Source organism: Bubalus bubalis, chromosome 18, assembly GCF_019923935.1.
Source record: "Bubalus bubalis isolate 160015118507 breed Murrah chromosome 18, NDDB_SH_1, whole genome shotgun sequence".
Classification (NCBI taxonomy): Eukaryota; Metazoa; Chordata; class Mammalia; order Artiodactyla; family Bovidae; genus Bubalus; species Bubalus bubalis.
The window spans coordinates 47,651,237-47,670,853 of NC_059174.1; the positions used below are offsets into that span (position 1 = coordinate 47,651,237).

Here is a 19,617-nt window from a genome sequence, read left to right on the forward strand (position 1 = left end):
TTTGCTGCACTGGGTCTTGGTTGCTGCACGAGGGCTTTCTCTAGTTGCGGTGAGCAGGGGCTACTCGTTGCGGTGCACAGGCTTCTCGTTTGGGTGGCCTCCCTTGTTGGAGCACAGGCTCTGTGCACGTGGGCTTCAGTAGTTGCAGCTTGCAGGCTCTATAGAGTACAGGCTCAGTAACCCTGAGGCATGTGGAAACTTCCCAGACCAGGGATCGAATCAGTATCCCCTTCATTGGCAGGCAGACTCTTAGCCACCGGACCACCAGGGAAGCCCACAGATGGATTACTGTTGTGATGTGCAATAGACACGGAGGAGGCAGTTGGGTTGGGCAAGGAGTCTGGAGCTCCGGGAAGAGGTCAGGCTGGAGAGAATGGGACTGTTGTTAACATAAAGGCTGGAGAGGAGGGGGATGTAGGCCTCCGCCTGAGATCCCTCAGTGTTCATACAAGGAGGAGGAGCCAGTGAAGGAGGAACCCAGACGAATGTGGGGTCTGAGAGCCCAGGGGTGACGACTGGGAGCAGTCAGGAAACTGAGCAGGGGGTTGAGCCTCCCAGAGGTGACTGAAGGATGCCAGAGAGAAGCCAGGGCAGAACAGGAGGCGGCTGATTTGGGCCATTTTGCTCTGAAACCAAAAAGAAGAGAGGAGTGGTCAGTTAAAAACCAGTTCTTTGAATTTGGAGGTTTTATTTATTTTAATTTATCTGCACTGTGCAGCACGTGGGATCTTAGTTCCCCAACCTGGGATCGAACCCATGCCCCCTGCATTGAAAGTGTGGAGTCTTAATCACTGGACTACCAGGGAAGTGCCGATTTTTGAAGTTAGAGTACAGTGGTACTGAAAATTTATCCAGTACTCACCACATGCCAGTTTTGGTGCTGAGCTCTAGTCCATGAATTGATTCACTGAATCCATCTCAACAACCCTTCCATGAGTTGTTCAGTCATTCATTTCTGACTCTGCAACCCCATGGACTGCAGCACGCCAGCCTTCACCATCTCGTGGAGTCTGCTCAAACTCATGTCCATTGAGTCGGTGATGCCATCCAAATGTCTCATCCTCTGTCACCTCCTTCTCATCCTGCCCTCAATCTTTCCGAGAATCAGGGTCTTTTCCAGTGAGTTGGCTATTCTCATCTGGCAGCCAGAGTATCAGAGTTTCGGCTTCAGCATCAGTCCTTCCAGTGAATATTCAGAGTTGATTTCCTTTAGGATTGACTGGTTGGATCTCCTTGCAGTCCACGGGACCCTCAAGAGTCTTCTCCAGCACAACAGTTGGAAAGCATCATCACGTTCTTTGTCAGCCTTCTTTATGGTCCAACTCTCATGTCCGTACATGACTACTAGAAAAATCATTTCTAGTGATTTTTGACTAGACGGACCTTTGTCGGCAAAGTGATGTCTTTGCTATTTAATATGCTGTCTAGGTTTGTCATAGCTTTTCTTCCAAGGAGCTGGCATCTGTTAATTTCATGGCTGCAGCCACTGTCCCCGGTGCTCCGTGAAGCAGACCTGTCATTTGCTCAGCTTTACTGCTGAGGCCCAGAGGCTCACAGCTGGGAAGGGGTGGAGCTTGGGTCAGAACCCAAAAAGCCACGGCTCCTCTTCAGGTGGGGGGCCTGCCCTCTCTGTCCTGTTCTCTGTAACATCCTCTCTCATGACCTGGAGGGGCCGTTCAGATGTGTGGTGACACAGAGCTCATAAGGAGAGAGGTGTCAGGAGACAGAAACAGGGTCCCTGGAGAGGCGGGCGAGCGAGCAAGCCGAGAATCCAGTTCACGCTGCTCGCTGACAGCCAGGGGCCACTCTGCAAACTAGATTTTGATCCTCCCCTCCCCTGACTAAAACCTCCAGCAGCTTGCCCCGCTCCCAGGACTAATGACAAAGGCGCTCCTTTCCTGAGCGCATATATCGTACCAGGCACTAGTGCACCGTGCACTTTGCCCAGACTCCCACCTGGACCCCGCACGACGCGCCCGTCACCCCTCTGCCCTCATCTCCCACGCTCCCCCAGGCTTGCTCCACTCCACCCACCCGGCCTCTCCCGGCTCCTTGGTCTCGAGTCCCACCAAGTGCAGGCCGACCTCAGGGCCTCTGCACTGGCTGTCACCAGTTCCCAGAATGCTCTTCCTCCACGTCTTGTGGCCGAGGTGGGATTCCGGAGCTTGGTCTGGTGCCAGCTCCTCATTCGGGTCTCCCCAGCCTTCCACCCCTGCTGCCGTCACTCCATCCCTGGTCTCTGTTCCACGGCCTGTTCCTCCACTGGAAAGCAGGTGACAATCTTGGTCACAAGACAGGTGTCAGCTGACACTGTGTGGGCACTCCCATCAGTGAGTGGGATGTCTGAGCCTCACATCACACTCCATTCTCACTGTAACCCCATAAAATACGGTAAGGCCCTCATTTTTCAGGGTGCCAGAGGGTCCAGCCCTGCTGGCCCCACTCTGCTCCTCTATGGGAGCGGCCGCCCTGGCCTCCCCAGCACGTGTGCTGTCCCTTCTGCCTGGGTGCCCCCTGCCCCACCGGCTCCGTCCTGCCCACCTGGAGTTTGCTCGGGCTGCCATAACAAAGCACTGCAGACCGGGGGCTCAACAGCACAAGTGTCTTTCCTCGGAGCTCTGGAGGCTGGAGGCTGGAGCCAAGGTGGAAGTAGGGTTGGTTCCCTCTGTGGGCGGAAAGGAAGTGTGTGTACCACACCTCTCTCCCAGCTTCTGGTTGATTCACCAGCAATCTGTGGGGTTTCTTGGCATGTAGATACATCTGGGTATGTGTCTCTGTGTCCACATCTCCTGTTTTTATAAGGACACCAGTCGTTAGATTAGGGTCGATCTTAATTGGAGAAGGCAATGGCACCCCACTCCAGTACTCTTGCCTGGAAAATCCCATGGACAGAGGAGCCTGGTAGGCTACAGTCCATGGGGTTGCTAAGAGTCGGACACGACTGAGTGACTTCACTTTCATGCATTGGAGAAGGCAATGGCACCCCATTCCAGTACTCTTGCCTGGAAAAATCCCATGGACAGAGGAGCCTGGTGGGCTGCAGTCCATGGGGTCGAGAAGAGTCGGGCACGACTGAGCGACATAGCAGCAGCAGCAGCAGTAGTTGCCTCATTTTACCTTGATTGGGCTTCCCTGGTGGCTCAGATGGTAGAAAATCTGCCGTCAATGCAGGAGACCTGGGTTTGATCCCTGAGTCAGAAAGATCCCCTAGAGAAGGGAATGGCCACCCACTCCAGTATTCATGCTTGAAGAATCCCATGGACAGAGGAGCTGGCAGGCAACACAGTCCACGGAGTCACAAAAAGTCGGACACGACTGAGCGAGTAACACTTTGACTTTACCTTGATTACCTCTGGAAAGACACCATTTCCACATCAGGCCAAATTCTGAGATTTGGGACTTCAACATATCATTTGGAGGAGACCCATAATGCCAGCCCTCAGGTCTCACACAGACCTGCCATCCTCAAAGAAACTCTTCCAAGCCCCACACCAGGCTCATCCATCCCATGGACCCCACACTTCTTCCCCTGTTTGGCCTCTATCCAGAGCACGTCACACAGTCATTTGCTAGAGATTCAGTTCTTCCCTGTCAACCCGCTGGACTAAAGGTACTGGGACAGCAGACCTACCTGAGCCCCATCCAGGACAAGGTATGTAGTAGGCGCTCAGAAAGTACACCTGGCAGACTTCCTTGGCGGTCCAGTGGTTAGGACTCCACGCTTCCACTGCAGGGGCACAGGTTTGATCCCTGGTCAGGGAACTAAGATCCTACATGCCACCATGGCATGGCTGAGAAAAATATATACCTGGATAGGTGACAGCCAAAAACAAACAGCAGCCCCCCTTTTCCCACCATAAGATCCAAAGAAAGCTTTTTATGTATGTACGTGCATTGCATAAAAATATGTAAACTAAATATATAAAATACCGGGGGACACAGAATAGTTTCGTGGTTTCCTATTAATTTGGTTACAGATAAGTTTTAAAATCACGTGCTTTAAGTAATATGTTAACTTAGAATTAATGCTTTTGTCCACATACTTTTAAGAAAGCTGCTTTATTCAAAATCTCCCCAAGCATTTTGGAAATGTCTTTGTCATTGTTAGAGACACTTCTGAGTCACCTAACCTAGTTTTCCAGAAAACATTGTCTTTACTTCCAGCTAAAGTATTTGAGGCTAAACATGTTTATTTGTTTTTTTTTAAATCTGTGTATAATTCTGTTGCTGAAATTTTATCCCAAGGCATGAGAACTCATTTGCATAACTTATTTACCTGCTTTTACTGATACCTCCCCTGCCAAGTGGGCTTCCCCAGTGGTGCAGTGGTAAAGAATCTGCCAGTGTAAGAGACGCAGGTTCAATCCCTAGGCCAGGTAGATCCCCTGGAGGAGGAAATGGCAACCCCCTCCAGTGTTCTTGCCTGGAGAATCCCCATGGACAGAGGAGCCTGGTGGGCTACAGTCCATGGGGTCAAAAAGAGTCGGACACGACTGAGCGACTAGGCATGCACACGCACACGCCCCTGCCAAGTATTGTCATAAGCCCTTTACCTTTTTTAACTCATTTAACCTTCACTACAAACAGTGAGTTGTAGGACTTTGTATCCCATTTTCCAGGTAAGAAAAATTGAGGTACAGAATGGTTAAGTCACTTGCCCAAATTCACTCTGTTAGTTAAGGTTAGTCACTGCAGGTGTCATGGTTGTACAGAGGTCACCACATATTTCTTTTAATATTTATCTTTATTTACTTATTTGGCTACCCTGGGCCTTAATGGCAGCACGCAGAACCTTTGGTTTTTATTGTGCATGCGGAATCTTTGGTTGCCACATGTGGGACCTTAGCTCCCTGACCAAGGATCAAACCCAGGCCTTCTGCATTGGGAACTCAGAGTCTTAGCCACTGGACCACCAGGGAAGTCCCATAGGTCACCCCTAATATGAGTGTGTCCCCAAAGGAGTAATCACCAAATCTGCCTCCTTTCTCATTGATTCTGGTCAGGGACCTCTGACCTATCCCCAGAGTGCTATAAATGGCTGCAGCCAGCACAGGGGTGCTGTCTTTCAGCCAGACTGTGTGGAGGTGGCTTTACAGACCCCCCAGGTCCTCCCGGTGACCCTATTTCTAGAGGAGGAAACTGATGCACAGTTAAAAGTGCATTAGCCTGGGTCACCCAACTGGAAGTGGCAGAGCTGGGATTCATACCTAGAAAGAGAACTGGCAGGGTATCTCATCATGGGAAAGACTCAGGCAAGGCTCGCATCCAAGGCCGGACTCGCGCCTTCTGAGGACTGCTGACTTCTCGGAGGAAACAGTCGCCTGTTTGGGGGCACATGCTCCATTGCAAGAAAAGCGGAGTGAGCTGGTGAAGGACAGAGGAGCTGTACTCTGAGGGGACCCAGGGCACTGAGGTGGAAGCCCCCCACCCCCTGCAACCAGTCCCTCTGCTGCAGGCCCCAGTCAACCCTGCAGCTCTGCCTCAGGAGAGGGCCAAACAGCCCCATTTTGACTGCTTTGTCGCAGGACGCTGAACTCACCGGCCTGCCTTCTCCCCACCATGAGAGCAGCACAGCGTGGGGGTCGGGAAGGACTCCCTCATTGGCCGCTCAGCCCTGCGTCACTCAGTTTTTCTCTCTTTAAACTGGCATGACATCCTCCCCACCTCCCAGCTGTGAGGACTTCCTGAGGTAACTCCCGGGAGGACCCCAGCACGAAGGTTGAGTTGCACAGGGCTGAGCAGGAGAGGGGGTGACCAGGGTGGCCAGGCTGGGGCCTCACAGAGCAGGAGACAGAACCCATGGTCATCAGCGCCCCCTTCCTCAGCCATCCAGGGCACCTTCTCCCCGCCAGGCTGGTCTCAGCCCAACTGAAAGGCTGGCGTGTGGCGGCCCCGCTGGCCCTGGTCCCTGCAGACAAGGCCTGGTGAGGAGGAGGCAGGCATGCCCTAGGCAATAGCCTGCTTATTGCTTACGGTGGAGCAGTGGCTGTGGCGGGTGATCCCCCAGGTCACATCTCAGGACCCAGGCTCCAAATGTCCTCATCCATAAGAAGGGCAGTCTTGGGACTTCCCTGGTGGTCCAGTGGTGAGGACTCCCACTTCAACTGCAGGGGGCATGGGTTCAGTCCCTCTTCTGGGAACTAAGATCCCATATACTGCATGGCGTCACCAAAAAGGGGGGAAAAAATGAGCAGGCTGGGGCCTGAGAGAGAGCGCGTGCTCAGGGGGCGAGCTTTGCTGCAGCTGCCGTTACTGCCACCGCAGTCGGGGGCCGTCCCCTGAGTCAAGCCCAGGACCCGACTCTGCGGTCAGTGCGTCAGAAGCTCTCAGGGCATCAGTGCTCTTGCCGGTAAAGCGAGGCGATGGAAGTGATGGCCATAGGGAAGGAACGTAGCCCCGTGAGACGCCCCAGCCCCAGAGTGGGGGCCCACACCCCCAGAGCCTCCGTCACTGCGTCCCAGGCACACTGAGCACTGCGTTCGTTCATCAAGAGCAAATCTCAGGCGGCTCAGAGCATGGGGCAGATGTGGCTTCCAAGCATCCTCCACTCACCGTGTCTCGGTTCCCAGCCTCTAAAAGGGAGGACAGGGGTGGCTCCCTCCCCGAGGCGGCACAAGGAGTCAGCGAGGCCCCGGGAAGGGCCGCTCAGCATTGGCATTAGCATCTAGCGGTTGACGCCTGGCCTGCGGGCGCCCTCCTTCCTCGAGTTTAGGGGCCCTGGGTTCAGCTCAGCACAGCCACGGAAGCAGCAGCATCCCCACCCCACGGCAGGGTCGACCCCCACCCCCACCCGCCTGTCCCAGCCAGCCTTCCAGGAAAATCGGCCTGCTGCCCAGGGCGCAGACTCGATGAGTGTCCTCGCCAGCGAGGCTGGCAGAACCCCCAGCTCAGGCAGGCCAACCGACAGTGGTGCTAATTAGCTTAATTAGCCCAGCCCCAAGGGAGCTGCCCGGGTTGGAGGCCAGAGCTCCCAGTCATCTGGGATCAGGCCCAGCCAAGTCAGAGCCTTTGGTCGCCTTCCACTCCTGGCCCAGCCATCACGGGAAAAAGAAGTTGCTGTTGTCCCGCTCCTAACTACAGGGCCTTCTTTGTCATTTTTCTGTCTCCCTCTTTCTTTTCTAACGTGAGTGGTTTAATTCCCCAGTGTGGCAAATGCAAGTTCAAACAACACGGGCAAATTAGGGACTCTGTCCAAGGCTGTCAGTCAGAACTTTGAGAGAAGGTACCTCCTCCTGGGTGTTTTCTTCATTTGCGTGTTAGATGGTAAAACACGCAGAGGATAAAAACCAAACTAGTTCAAAAGGGTGTGCCGTGAAAACCAGGCCTCTCTCCCTTCCCTGGCTCCCAGCCATGTAGCTCCCCTCCCCAGAGCAACCATTGTTTCATTTCTTGTCCATCCTTACAGAAATGTTCTGAACACGACTGAGCACACGTGAGTGTGTGTGTTTCCTTCCCGCCCCCCGCTTTTTTTTATCCATGGGGTCACCTCCTGTCTGTGCTGCAGCCTCTTTGACTTGCTCTTTTCTCAGCTTGGCGACAGCTCCATATTAGATAGAACACAGAAGGTGATCTCATTCTTTTTAACAATCAGAGTCGAGTCCATTTTATCCTCAGAGGTCATTAGATTTAAACATTTATAAAGACCAAAGATCTTGAGAAGAAGGAAAAAGATCAGAGGTGCACAAACCCAGTTTTTTTTTTTTCTTTTAACCTGGAATTAATGTCATCTTAAATTATTGCTTAGAATTTTCAGTTTAGACAATACATTAGGAAATCCTCCCAGAAGAAAGAGAGTGTGGACAAAAATGATGAGTTTGACTCTCCAAACTGAATTTCATCATATTTTATTCCTTTAGACATGTCATAGCTGCCCACTAACAGTGTCAGGCCATGTGGAACTTGCAGTGTATAGATAGATGTGGAGCTGAGGTCAGAAAGAAGGTTCTAGCAGGATTTCTTCCAGGAAGCCAGCCCTCCGCTGGAGAATCAAGAGAGCCCCACTCAAGTCCTAGGGGTCCTGAGAGCTGGGAAGATAGTTTGAGCAAATGAACCCAAATAGAGCAAGGAAGGAATGCTTGTGTTCTCCTGGCTTGACTTTTTAAAGTATCTCTATCCTTTTATTTATTTATTCTTGTTGGCTGTGCTAGGTCTTCATTGCTGTGCACTGGCTTTCTCTAGTTGCAGCAAGAGGGGGCTACTCTCTACTTGCGGTGCGAGGGCTTCTCATTGTGGTGGCTTCTCTTGTTGCAAGCATGGGCTCTAGGGTGCGTGGGCCTCAGTAATTGTGGTACACGGGCTTAGTTGCTCTGTGGCATGTGGGATCTTCCCAGACCAGGGAGCAAACCCATGTCCACAGCATTGGCAGACAGATTCTTAAACACTGGACCACCAGGGAAGTCCTCTATACTTTCTCCTGGTTTATGGAAATCATTTAAGCTTGCTGGGAAAGGAAGGGAGAGCAGAAGGGAGGTTGGAAGGAAGAAAGGAGATGGGTAGGGAGGTCGGCTGATGGGTTGGAAGGAAGGTCAGTTCTGTGTGATACACATTTAATAACTCAGTCGGTGTGCCTGCCAGCCTCATCCCCAACCCTGGACATAAACACAGACTGCAGGTGAGGTGGGAGGAGTGGGACCCCAAAACAGTTACACAGGACAGTCACTGGGAGGTGAAGACAGTGAAGAAGTAGCACAGGAGAGTGTGATGTAGCTCACCTGGGCTGGGAGGGAGCCACAAAAGGTGGAGTGTCAGGGAAGGCCTCTCTGAGGAGGTGACATTTGAGTGAAGCTGGGTGGATGAGAAGCTGCCATTTGCGGGGAATGCTGGGGAGGTTGTTCTGGGCAGACAGAACAGCTGGTGCAAAGGCCCTGAGGCAGGGACTTCCCTGGCGTGTTTCAGGAACCTTGGGAAGCCTGTATGGGAGGAGATGAGGGCTGAGGCAGGGTGGAACAGATTGTTTTGGACCTGGTGGGCTGTGGCAAGGAATGTTTTTAGAAAGAGAATCCCTCCCACATATCCACCTTAGGAGCTGAGAGTTTAGTAAACTTGAATATACCTGTATGTGGGGCTTTCCTGGTGGCTCAGACAGTAAAGATTCTGCCTGCAATGCAGGAGTCCTGGGTTCGATCCCTGGGTTGGGAAGATCCCCTGGAGAAGGGCACGGCAACCCACTCTAGTATTCTCGCCTGGAGAATTCCATGGACAGAGGAGCCTGGCATGCTACAGTCTATGGGATCACAGAGTTGGACACAACTGAGTGACTAAGCACAGCACAGCATAAGCCGTGTGTGTTTTGTTTCCTAAAAATGCTTTCACACCATACATACCACTTTTTTTTTTAATTTTTATTTGGCTGCACCAGGTCTTGGTTGTGGCACACAGGATCTTTAGTTGTGGCAAACTCTCAGTTGCCACATGTGGGATCTAGGGCCCCTGCATTGGGAGTGTGGAGTCTTAGGCACTGGACCACCAGGAAAGTCCCCATAACTTGTTTACTCCCATGACGTATCTGAGCAAACCTCTTCCCATGTCATGTGGACCAAGTTCTCCTGTCTTCAGCAGCGGGAGGGGATTGTTCTGGGGTGCCGCTGGCCCTCCCTGTGGGGCCTCACCCTGCCACTGCTGGCCGGTGCTGTTTCCTCCCTAGTCAGGACTTCACGAAGCATCCCCGCACACCTGGCACCTTGAAGGGGACACTCCCAGATGTAGAACTCCTAGGGTGGAGAGAGTGCATGGTTTTACATTTTCAGCAGGTCATTTTACACCCTTCCCAGAGGGGAGCCTCATGGGCAGCACCCCTTGTGCAGGGGATTCTGTGAAATGGCAAAATCAAAAGGGAAGCGGCAAGGGTGAGGCCCTTTTGAGCTCCCAGGGGAACGGCATGTACTCTGGGGTGTGTGTGTGGCTTTCTTGCTTTTGTCTGTTTCTCTCTTTTGGATAGAAAGCTTTTCGTTTGCCCAGAAAGCATACTTGCCTAAAAATGACGGAGCCAGAATTACCCTAGCCCTGGAATTCTCATTTGAGAAGGAATACGACCTAACAAGAAAAAAAAAACTTAACCACCCTCTCTTCCTTCCTTTGTTGAAACTCCAAGGCTGGCAGCTGAGAAAATAAGAGAAAAAATAAAAAACATAGACTTCAGTACCCTCAGGAGCCCAAGATATCCTATTTCTTCCTGAGTTCAAAGACTCTTCTCTTTTTCTTTCTTGAGTTACACAATGACGAAGTCTGGGTGTCAGCTCTTTTTAAGCTAGTTTTTGTTACTATTTTTGCTATAATATATGATTATAGCAAAATAAATTCAACCAGTTCAGAAGGGTGTTTGTATCAGATGAAAAGTGAAAGTCTCATTTTTCCACCTTCTAATATGACTCCTACTTCCCAGAAGTAATCATTGTTCATAATTTCTTCCAGGATTTATTTTTTAATGTATAAAAGCTTTTTAAAAAATATGTATTAGTTTATTTGGCTGTGTCTGGTCTTAGCACGTGGGATCTTTGTTGGGGCATGCGAGCTCCTCCATTTGGGGTGCCTGTGTTTCTCTTTAGTTATGGTTCCTGGGTTCAGTTGCCCTGCAGCATATGGGAATCTTAGTTCCCCGACCAGTAATTGAACCCACGTCCCCTGCATGGGAAGGTGGATATTTAACCATGGGACCACCAGGAAAGTTCCTATAAAAGCATATCATTACACCCAATGTGATTATGTTTCCCACACTATACATCTTTCATACACCATCTCTTTGATAGAAACATGACAGCCAAGCACTGTCGTGATGCCTGTGGGCTCTGCAGCCCGGTGGCCTGGACTGGAATCCTAACTCCTCTGCTCCCAGGCTTAGTGACTGTGGACAGTTCCTTTAACCTCTCTGTATCTCAGTTTCCCACCTGTAAAGTGGAGATGCCAATTAACAGTGGCTCCCAGGGAGGGCTGCTGTGTAGGTTTCACAGGTTAGCTCACATGGAGCCCTTGGACTGGTGGATAGCGCCCGGCTCTGGGCTTCTGTTGCTGTCATTATTTCTTTCCTGGGGTGGGGGGGGTGGCGATGGCAACACCTCAGATGAGGGATCCAGTGTTGGCTGGAAAAGTAGGACCTGATCCCAAAGGCTGGGCCAGACACAGGAGGCAAGAGGAGACTGCAGGGGAAGTCCCAGGAGTGGAGGACAGAGAGCCCCCAGGAGCCAGCCTGGGCCAGGGAGCTGGGGTGACAGCCTGTGGTGCCTGCAGAATGGGAAGGAGCAATAGGAGGGGACTGTGTGCAGCTCAGGGTGCCCAGCACCTCCAGAGAAACGGTCAGAAGAGCAGCTCTCATCTCCCCAGCGTCCGCCCGGTGAGGTGCTTGCCAGGCTGTTTGCAGCAAATTCCAAAATGTAGTAAGGTCCCTGTGTTTTCCTGCAAACCAAGGATCAGAGAGGTGGTGTGACTTGCCCAGGGTCCCACAGCAGGAACAGGCAGAGTCTAGACTCAGACCCAGACCTGTCTGCCCACCAGGGCTCCTGCTCTTAACCCCAGACTGTGCCTCAGTGACTTTTAGATCATAGAGTCTTCTGGAAGGCAGCCCTGGGTCACCTTTGGGAATGCTAAAGAAGAGTGTGGTGATCAGAGTGACCTGGCTCACAAATCAGCTTCTGAAACAAGATTGGAAGTTGTTCAGTCATGTCCGACTCTTTGTGACCCCGTGGACTATACAGTCCATGGAATTCTCCAGGCCACAGCACTGGAGTGGGTAGCCATTCCTCTCTCCAAGGGCTCTTCCTTACCCAGAGGTCAAATGCAGGTCTCCCGCATTGCGGGAGGATTCTTTACCAGCTGAGCCACCAGGGAAGCCCAACGAGAATGGGACACCCAGTAGAAAAGCGAAATATTAGCAGTCAGAGGCTGCTCCAAGCCCTTGTGCCTCATCTTCTAGGTCCCCCCAGCCACCCTGTGATGCGTGAGCCCACCCCACATGATGGAAAGCAGAGTGAGGGGGATCTGGTGCCAGGCCCTGGAGCGCCCAGGCCAGAGGTCTGCTGTCTGTGGCCCAGCCCTGGCCCAAAGGGACCGGTCCCCCAGGGGAGTCTAACTCTGTGGGACCCTCTCCCTCTTCTGTGGCTGGAGTCCCTGGTCCACACCATCCCTGTTTTCCACCTGAACAACTCCGGAGTTTCCTGTCTCCTTGTTGCCATGAGGGTGATGTCTCTGTCCACAACTCTTCTAAAGCACAAATCAGGACCAGGCACTCAACAGCTCAGACTCGCCAGATGCAATCCTGAGACCCCTCTGTGGCTCATAAGTTCCCGAACACCTGCCCCAGCCCCTCCCAGGCCTCCCCTCCTCCCCCTCACCATCTTGCCCCTCACGTCTCTATAAACTCACCAGGCTTATTCACACGTCTCAGCCCAACACTCGCTGATCCCTCTATCTGACATCCTCTTCTACCAGCAGATTCCTGCCTTCTTCCCTTTCTGCTCAGATGTCATCCCCTTAGAAAAGCCTGCCTTGGGGCTTCCCTGGTGGTCCAGTGGTTGAGACTCCATGCTTCCAGTGTAGGGGGCACGGGTTTGATCCCTGAGCAGGGAACTAAGATCTCCATGCCATGTGGCACTGCCAAAAGATGATAAGAAAACCCAGCCTCCATCCCCAGAGACGCCTATCCTTTTACCCAGCTTTATTTCTCTTCAGAATGCCTCTCTCCACCTCGCACTATGGGGTCTCTCTCCCTGCTCATTTATTCATGGTCAGTCTCCCTGACGGGTCTGCTCCACGTTCACTGCTGTATTCCCGCTGCTGAGCACACACACAGCACAGAGTGGGTTTCCAGGACACATCTGGGGGGTGGGCAAGTGGAGAGGATAACCCAGGTCTCATCTCTGTCCATCTTCACCGGGTGACGTGGGGACGCCGTGGTCACTCATCCAGTGGCGGTTGGCTCCCTGGGGTCAGAATGGCTTTGAGAGGCGACTCAAGCCTCCCAGGACCCTTCTGACCATGACCTTCTCCTTCCAGGCAGGTGGACAGCAGCACGAAAAACGTCTTCGGGCAGCCACGGTTGAGGGCCTCCCTCCGAGACCTCCGCTCCCCACGGAAGAACTACAAGTCCACCATCGAAGATGACCTAAAGAAACTCATCATCATGGACAACCTGGCGCCCGAGCAGGAGAGAGACACCAGCGTACGTAGAGGCTGCCCCCACCAGGCACACACCCATGCTCCCATGCGTGCAATCAGACAGGCAGAGGGAGGCGGGGCCGAGCCAGGGCACCTCCCTGCACTCACTCCAGCCTCTTCCTGCCCGCGGCACCCACCAGCCTGTTGGGGTGTGTGTGTGCCCCTTCAGCCAGGAGTCAGGATGCCACTCAGGATGTTGGTCAGGGATAGGATCACAGTGTGAGCCAGCCTGGCAGGCTCGAGGGGGCTTTATACCCACTGGACCGCTCTCACATCCTTCTCCCTGAGTGCAGGGTGGAAGCAGCACCTGCCTGCCCAGACCACAGGACCAGGAATGGAGGGGAGTGCTCAGGGGGCACTTGGGCTCCTGTGACCCAGAGGTGGGGGGAGGCCAAAACAGCAGGCGTTCTCTGTCCCTCTCGTCTCTGCCTCCCCTGGTGGGCCAGGCGCTTGGGCAGGTGCGCTCTTGTTGGGACCTGGGTGGCCCCAGTCTCTGCAGGGTTTCCCTCCCACCAGCCCAGGGGGGAGCCAGCATTCTGTCCCAGGTGGTCCCCACCAACACCTGGGTCTCCTGCTCTAGCTGAGGTCACCCCACCTTCCCTATCTCCCCTGGAGCTGGAGAGTGGGGTCGGCCCTCCAGACCCAAGTGGGCTGCAAAGAGGGGAGGAGGAATCCTCAGGGATAAGTGGGGTACTTTGGGCAGAAATGGATGCTGGGTGGGTGAGGACTGCAGATGGTGGGGAAGAAGCATCCGAGGGCAGTGACCATGGGCTTGGCCGTGACCACACCCCTGTCCTGGCAGCAGTCTCCACAGAAGAGCCTGCAGCGGACGCTGTCAGATGAGAGTCTGTGCAGTGGGCGTCGGGAGCCCAGCTTCGCCAACCCTGCCGGCCTGGAGCCGGGCCTGCCCAGCGACGTGCTCTTCACCAGCACCTGCGCCTTCCCCTCCAGCACGCTGCCCGCCCGCCGCCAACACCAGCACCCCCACCCGCCTGGCGGCCCTGGCCCCGTCCCCACCACCGCTAGCAACAGCTTCCCCGAGAAGAAATGTGAGCCCGGGAACCTGGAGGCTGGTTGGGGGTGGAGGGAGCAGGAGGGCATGAGCGTGTGGATCACCTCGAGGTCAAAGGCCATGGGTCCTCAGTGTCAAAGTCAGGTGAGGGTGGGAGCTGAAGTACACGGGAGCGTCCGGGGACTGCGGCGGTTCAGCACATTGGGTGTCACCCTCAGAGCAAGGGATTGTTGGCCAAGCATCAGTCACCTAGGAATGGGGGACCCCCAAGGATTGAGGTCATCTGAGACCAGAGAGAGGGCATTAGTCTCTCTAGGTGTCTCTAGACTGGAAGCTCATTACTAGGGCCCTGAGGATCAGGGTTTCCATTATGTGCGCCCCTTCCCCAGCTCCCTGTTCCAGCACCAAGCAGATTACCTCATGAATTTTTTTTTAATATTTATTTTTATTTATGTATTTATTTGGGTGCTCCGGGTCTTAGTTGCAGCACGCAGGATCTTTAGTTACAGCCTGTAAATTCTTAGTTGTGGCATTTGGGCTCTAGTTCCCTGACCAGGGATCAAACCTGAGCCCCCTGCATTGGGAGCACAGAGTCTCAACCACTGGGCCACCATGGAGGTTCCTGTCTTCACATACATGACTTCCTCCAGGCCTGCCAGCTCTCAGCAGGAGGGGATACAGTGGTGTGACCACCATCAGCAAATATTTACTGAAGGAAGTGCTATGTGCACGGTTGCGCGCTGGCTGGACTGAGCTGGCCTTCAGTCCGCACTGTAACCCTCTATCCACAACCTCAGAGGCTCTGAGACTGGAAGGCAGGGCAGAAGTCTGGGCCAGGCCCCCCGGCAGTGCCCGACCTAGACGGATATACGGCTGTTCATGGCCCTTCTTCACCCTACTCGGCGTGAAGCATCGTTTGCTTAGTTGAGGAACACAGGTGTGTTGAATGGGGGCCGCTGCCGACCTTTCCGGGTGTATGTGCATGTATAAAGTATGTTATTACTTTGTCAGATCGCCACAAACCTTGACTTCAGAGATGTGCCCACCCCAGGTTTCAGCTGAGGGACTGTGCCCTGTAGCATCTGATGGAGCCCTTTTGTATACCACAGAGGATGGGATGGAGGCTCAGGGACTTTTTTTTGAGGGCTTCTGTCTCCCCCCTTAAAATTCTTCCACAGCTTCTCATTGACCTCGTATCTGGGTCCATAGACCTTGCCCTGATATTCTGGGGCTCCACCCTAGGGCCCTTCCTCAGTGCCTCCCTGAGAACCTCCTGGCCCACACTCTCTCCTCAGGGTATTCCAAGTGACTGTTCCCCCTGCCTGCCATGCTACTCCCCCAGCTCCGTGCTTGCTGCCTGACTCCCGCTTCTCCTTTAGGGCTTTGCTCAGATCTGGCTCTTTGCTGGAGTCTCCCGTAAGCCCCAGGCTGGGTCCTCCCTCCTGGTTTAAACTCCAGAGCCCCTGTTCTGCCCCTCCGTTGCCTTCTTCCCACTGTCTCCAGCCCCTGGTCTGGGCCAGGCTCTGCTGTAGGCTCTGGGCACCCAGCAGTGGGGGGCACACAGCACCTCTGCCCTGGTGGCACTGAGCTTCCCGGCGGTTTCTCTTGCTTCCCTGATCTTCACTCTGTGTCTCCTTCATCAGCCTCTCACCTCCACTGCCCTGTCTGTGCCAAAGGCAGGCCCTGGCACAAGGAGGCATTTGACACATGGTGAGAAGGCAAGAGACGGGCCAGGGCAGGAGGGTGCACAGAGATCACAGACAGACGGACAGAGTGCCTGCCTGGCTCTACCTATCCTTTCAGTCGTGTCAAAGATGCTGCCTCCTCCAGGAAGTCCTCTCCCTAACCAGGCTGAGTCAGGCAGCTCCTCTGGGCACCCCTTGCCCCCGGTTCCCTCCTGTCCCATCATGCTGTCTCAGCCTTGTGTTTCCCCTTCACAGCCCCACTCTCTCCCGGTAGTCACTGTGTAGGAATGAGTCTGTCTCCCCCGCTGGACTGAGGACTCCCTAAGAGCAGGGCCCAGGGTTGTTTGGGTCCTTACAGTGACCGCAGCCCAGGGCCCTCTCTCTCATGAAACACACACACACACACACACACACACACACACACCACACCACACCACACCACACCACACCACACACACACACACCACACACACCACACCACACACACACACACACACATCACACCACACACACACCCCCCACACACACACACCCCACACACACACCACACCACACACACACCACACACACACACACACACACACATCACACCACACACACACCCCACACACACACACCACACACACACACACCCTTCTCTGTGCCCATCTGACTCTCCTGTCCTCCTGAACCTGAGAGCCCCATCTCCATGCCTGCTCGAGAGCCCTTCCCAAGCCACGTTGGGGCTGAAGAGGGGCTGTCAGCCCGGTCCCAGGCTCCGCTGATGAAGAGCCCTCAAGGCCAAGGAGCCTCTCACGAGGCAGCGCCTGAGATGACTGGCGTGGCAGAGGCAGCTGCTCCCACGGTCCCCACCTGCTCGGCCGTGAGACACTAGGAGGCTGGAAACGGGAGCGTGGGGATTGAGGACGTCCTTCAGCCTGCCTTCTCATCCATTCCCCTGAGCGTTCATTCACTCGCCAACTAGCACCTCGCATCCTGAGAGCCGGGTGGCCCGAGATTGTGGTCAGGTCCTGACCTCACAGCTGTAACCTCCCTGTGCCTATAGAAAAAGCACCCACCTCACTGAGTTAATCCGAGAATCAAACAAGCTAGTACATGGAAAACACCAAACTCAGGGCCTGATATGCAGTAAGCGCTGAAAAACACTCTAGCTGTTGATGTATTTATTTGTCAGTGTTTTGTCGCCAGGAGAGAGCATTCTAACCTCTCATCAGTCAGGTTTTTGTCTCTGAACTAAGACATGAACAGGGAGCCTCTCAAGACCAATGCCGCATGGGGCTGGGTCAGCGTCAGGCCCCACGTGTCAAAATCAGGTGCCCCCACCAGCGAGAGAGAGGGTGCAAGGCAGCTAGCTTCCTGCTCTGAGCCCCAGTCACCCGCTCTGTCACGCAGGGTCATAGTAGCTCTTCCCTCCTGGCTAATTTGGGGGAGTGGGGGCTAAGAGATGATTGCTGTAGTACCCGGTGTGGTGCCCGGTGAGAGGATGAGCCTGGGGTACATGGAGCAGGCCCAGCCTTTCTTGCCGGAGTCACCGCCTGACCTCCATGCTTCACTGTCACCCTCTGCCCTCCCCTGTGGGGTCTGTGAGGCCCCAGCAAGTCAGGGCCTAAGCCCCGCAGGAGGCCTCCATCTCTGCAGCAGATGCCGCCGTTGACATGCTGCTGGTGCCTTCCATCCCTTCCAGCACCCTGAGACACACTCTGCTTGTCATGTCATGCCTGAACCCACCAGGTCTCCCCACAGTGACCCTAAGCACCAGCCGTACCCCAGAGCCCCACGATCTGTCTGCAGCCCTCTGGCACTCTGCCCTCTGCTCCAGACGCACATGGCCTGCACGCCACCCACGGCTCCGTGCGGGTGTCTCAGGCGTCTCATACTCACACCTCCAGAAGCCTCCCTTCTGGTCCCACCCCCAGCTCTCCCCAACTCAGTGCCAGCTCCCAGATCCTGAAGTCCTCCCAGAGGCCCCTCTGTCTCACACTCACGTCCACCCTCAGGGAATGCTTTCGGCCCCACCTGCCAGGCAGACCCAGGACCTTGTCCCTCCAGCCGTACCGGGTCCTGTCTGCCTTCATCTCCCTCCTGGACCGTCCCAGGAGCCTCCTCACAGCCTCCCTAATCCCCGCACACAAAGCTGGAGGGACTCAGTGGATACCTGCAACAGCTCAGAACCCTCCTCTGGCTCCATCTCACTCGGGGAAGCGATACGGTTCTTGTCATACCTGCAGGGGCCCTGCACCATCCAGCCCTGTCAGCACCTTCTGTCCCGGCCACGCGAGCCGCCTCTTTTTTTTTTTTTTTTTTTAAAGTTTGTCTGTGCCGGGTCTTAGTTGTGGCATGTGGGATTTAGTTCCCTGAAAAGGGATTGAATCTAGGTCCCCTGCAGTGGAAACATGGAGTCTCAGCCACTGGACATCTACAGGAGTACCCTCCTTGGTGTTTCTTAAACCTCCAGGCACGTTCCCGCTTTAGGGATTGATTTCTCACTGGTTGGTTCATCTGCCCAGAATGCTCTTCTCCCAAGGTGTACCCCCTGACCACACCCCAACAGCCTCGCCGCCTCCTGAGTTTTATACAAAATGCCATCTTCTCCACGAGGCCTCCCCGGCGCCCCATTTCAAATCATACCCACATAAATATCCAAGACTCATACCCCCTTACCCTGCTGGTTGTTTTCCCTGGCATTTATCATCTAATAAATATAATTTATTCATTTAATTATACATAAGTATAACAGTTATGTAACGTTACATAATTGTATGGGAAGTGTAAAGGAACGTGTTCATTTCTTTATTTCTCCCACGCTGTCACTCACACCCATCCTCTCCCCACCCAGCCACCATCTCAGCCTCCGAGCTCTCACTGGCCGATGGGCGGGACCGGCCCCTGCGGCGTCTGGACCCGGGAATGATGCCGCTCCCCGACACAGCTGCTGGCCTTGAGTGGTCCAGCCTGGTGAACGCAGCCAAGGCCTATGAAGGTAGGCGCCTTCCACTCAACCCCAGCAGATCCCACTCCCTTCTCTGTTCTGGAAGGATCCACAGAGGGCATTGGAGCTTTTTGTTCTTTCTAGCTTACTATATTTTACTTGTGCCTCTATACTGCTGTGCTCAGCTGTGTCTGACTCTTTGTGACCCCATGGACTGGAGCCCACGAGGCTCCTCTGTCCATGGGATTCTCCAGGCAAGAGTACTGGAGTGGGTTACAATTTCCTCCCCCAGGGGATCTTCCCGACCCAGGGATCAAACCCATGTCTATTGCATTGGCATATGGGTTTTTTACCACAGAGGCACCTGGGAAGCCCACTTAGCCTCTTTGTCAACATTACATTTTTTTTTTTTTTTGGTCAAACTGGGCCTTTTTCTAATAAGGAAGATGTGTTTTCTTTTTAATTTACTTTTTAATTGGAGGAAAATTGCTTAAAAAATATGGAGCACTTCACGAATTTGCACGTCATCCTTCTGCAGGGGCTATGCTAATCCTCTCTGGCGACCCAGTTTTAGTGTGTGTGCTGCCAAAGCGAGCACGGCCTTGAGGCTTTAAAGGGGGACACACTCAGGTTCCAGGATCGGGGGAGGCCAGGGTTCACGTCCTCCCTGTCTCTTGCTCACTGTGCAGTCCTGGGCAAATGTCTTTGTCTCTCTGATGCCCCCAGCTAGCTTGTCTACAAAACAGGAACGAGACTGTACCCACTGCCTAGGGCCACAGGGAGGAATCTATGAAAACTGTTTATAAAACTTGTCATCACAGAACATGCCATCAACAGAGAGTACT

General features: G+C 53.9%; 1 protein-coding gene and 1 non-coding gene across 13 annotated transcripts in view; one reads left to right on the plus strand and one right to left on the minus strand.

Moving 5' to 3' along the window:
• Positions 1-19,617, plus strand: part of SIPA1L3 (signal induced proliferation associated 1 like 3) — a 254,721-nt gene that overhangs the window by 226,650 nt on the left and 8,454 nt on the right. For 9 of the 12 annotated variants that reach the window (XM_044932263.2, XM_044932264.2, XM_025269033.3 and 6 more), the window contains 3 exons: positions 12,985-13,150; positions 13,949-14,195; positions 18,680-18,823. In XM_044932263.2, coding sequence (XP_044788198.2) covers positions 12,985-13,150; positions 13,949-14,195; positions 18,680-18,823 — 557 coding nt within the window. The remainder of the gene's footprint in view (positions 1-12,984; positions 13,151-13,948; positions 14,196-18,679; positions 18,824-19,617) is intronic. The other 3 variants (XR_006546443.2, XR_006546444.2, XM_044932268.2) reach the window with 2 other exon arrangements.
• LOC112580527 lies at positions 19,266-19,370 on the minus strand. The gene has a single exon (XR_003104921.1). It is a non-coding gene; the product is annotated as a U6 spliceosomal RNA (small nuclear RNA).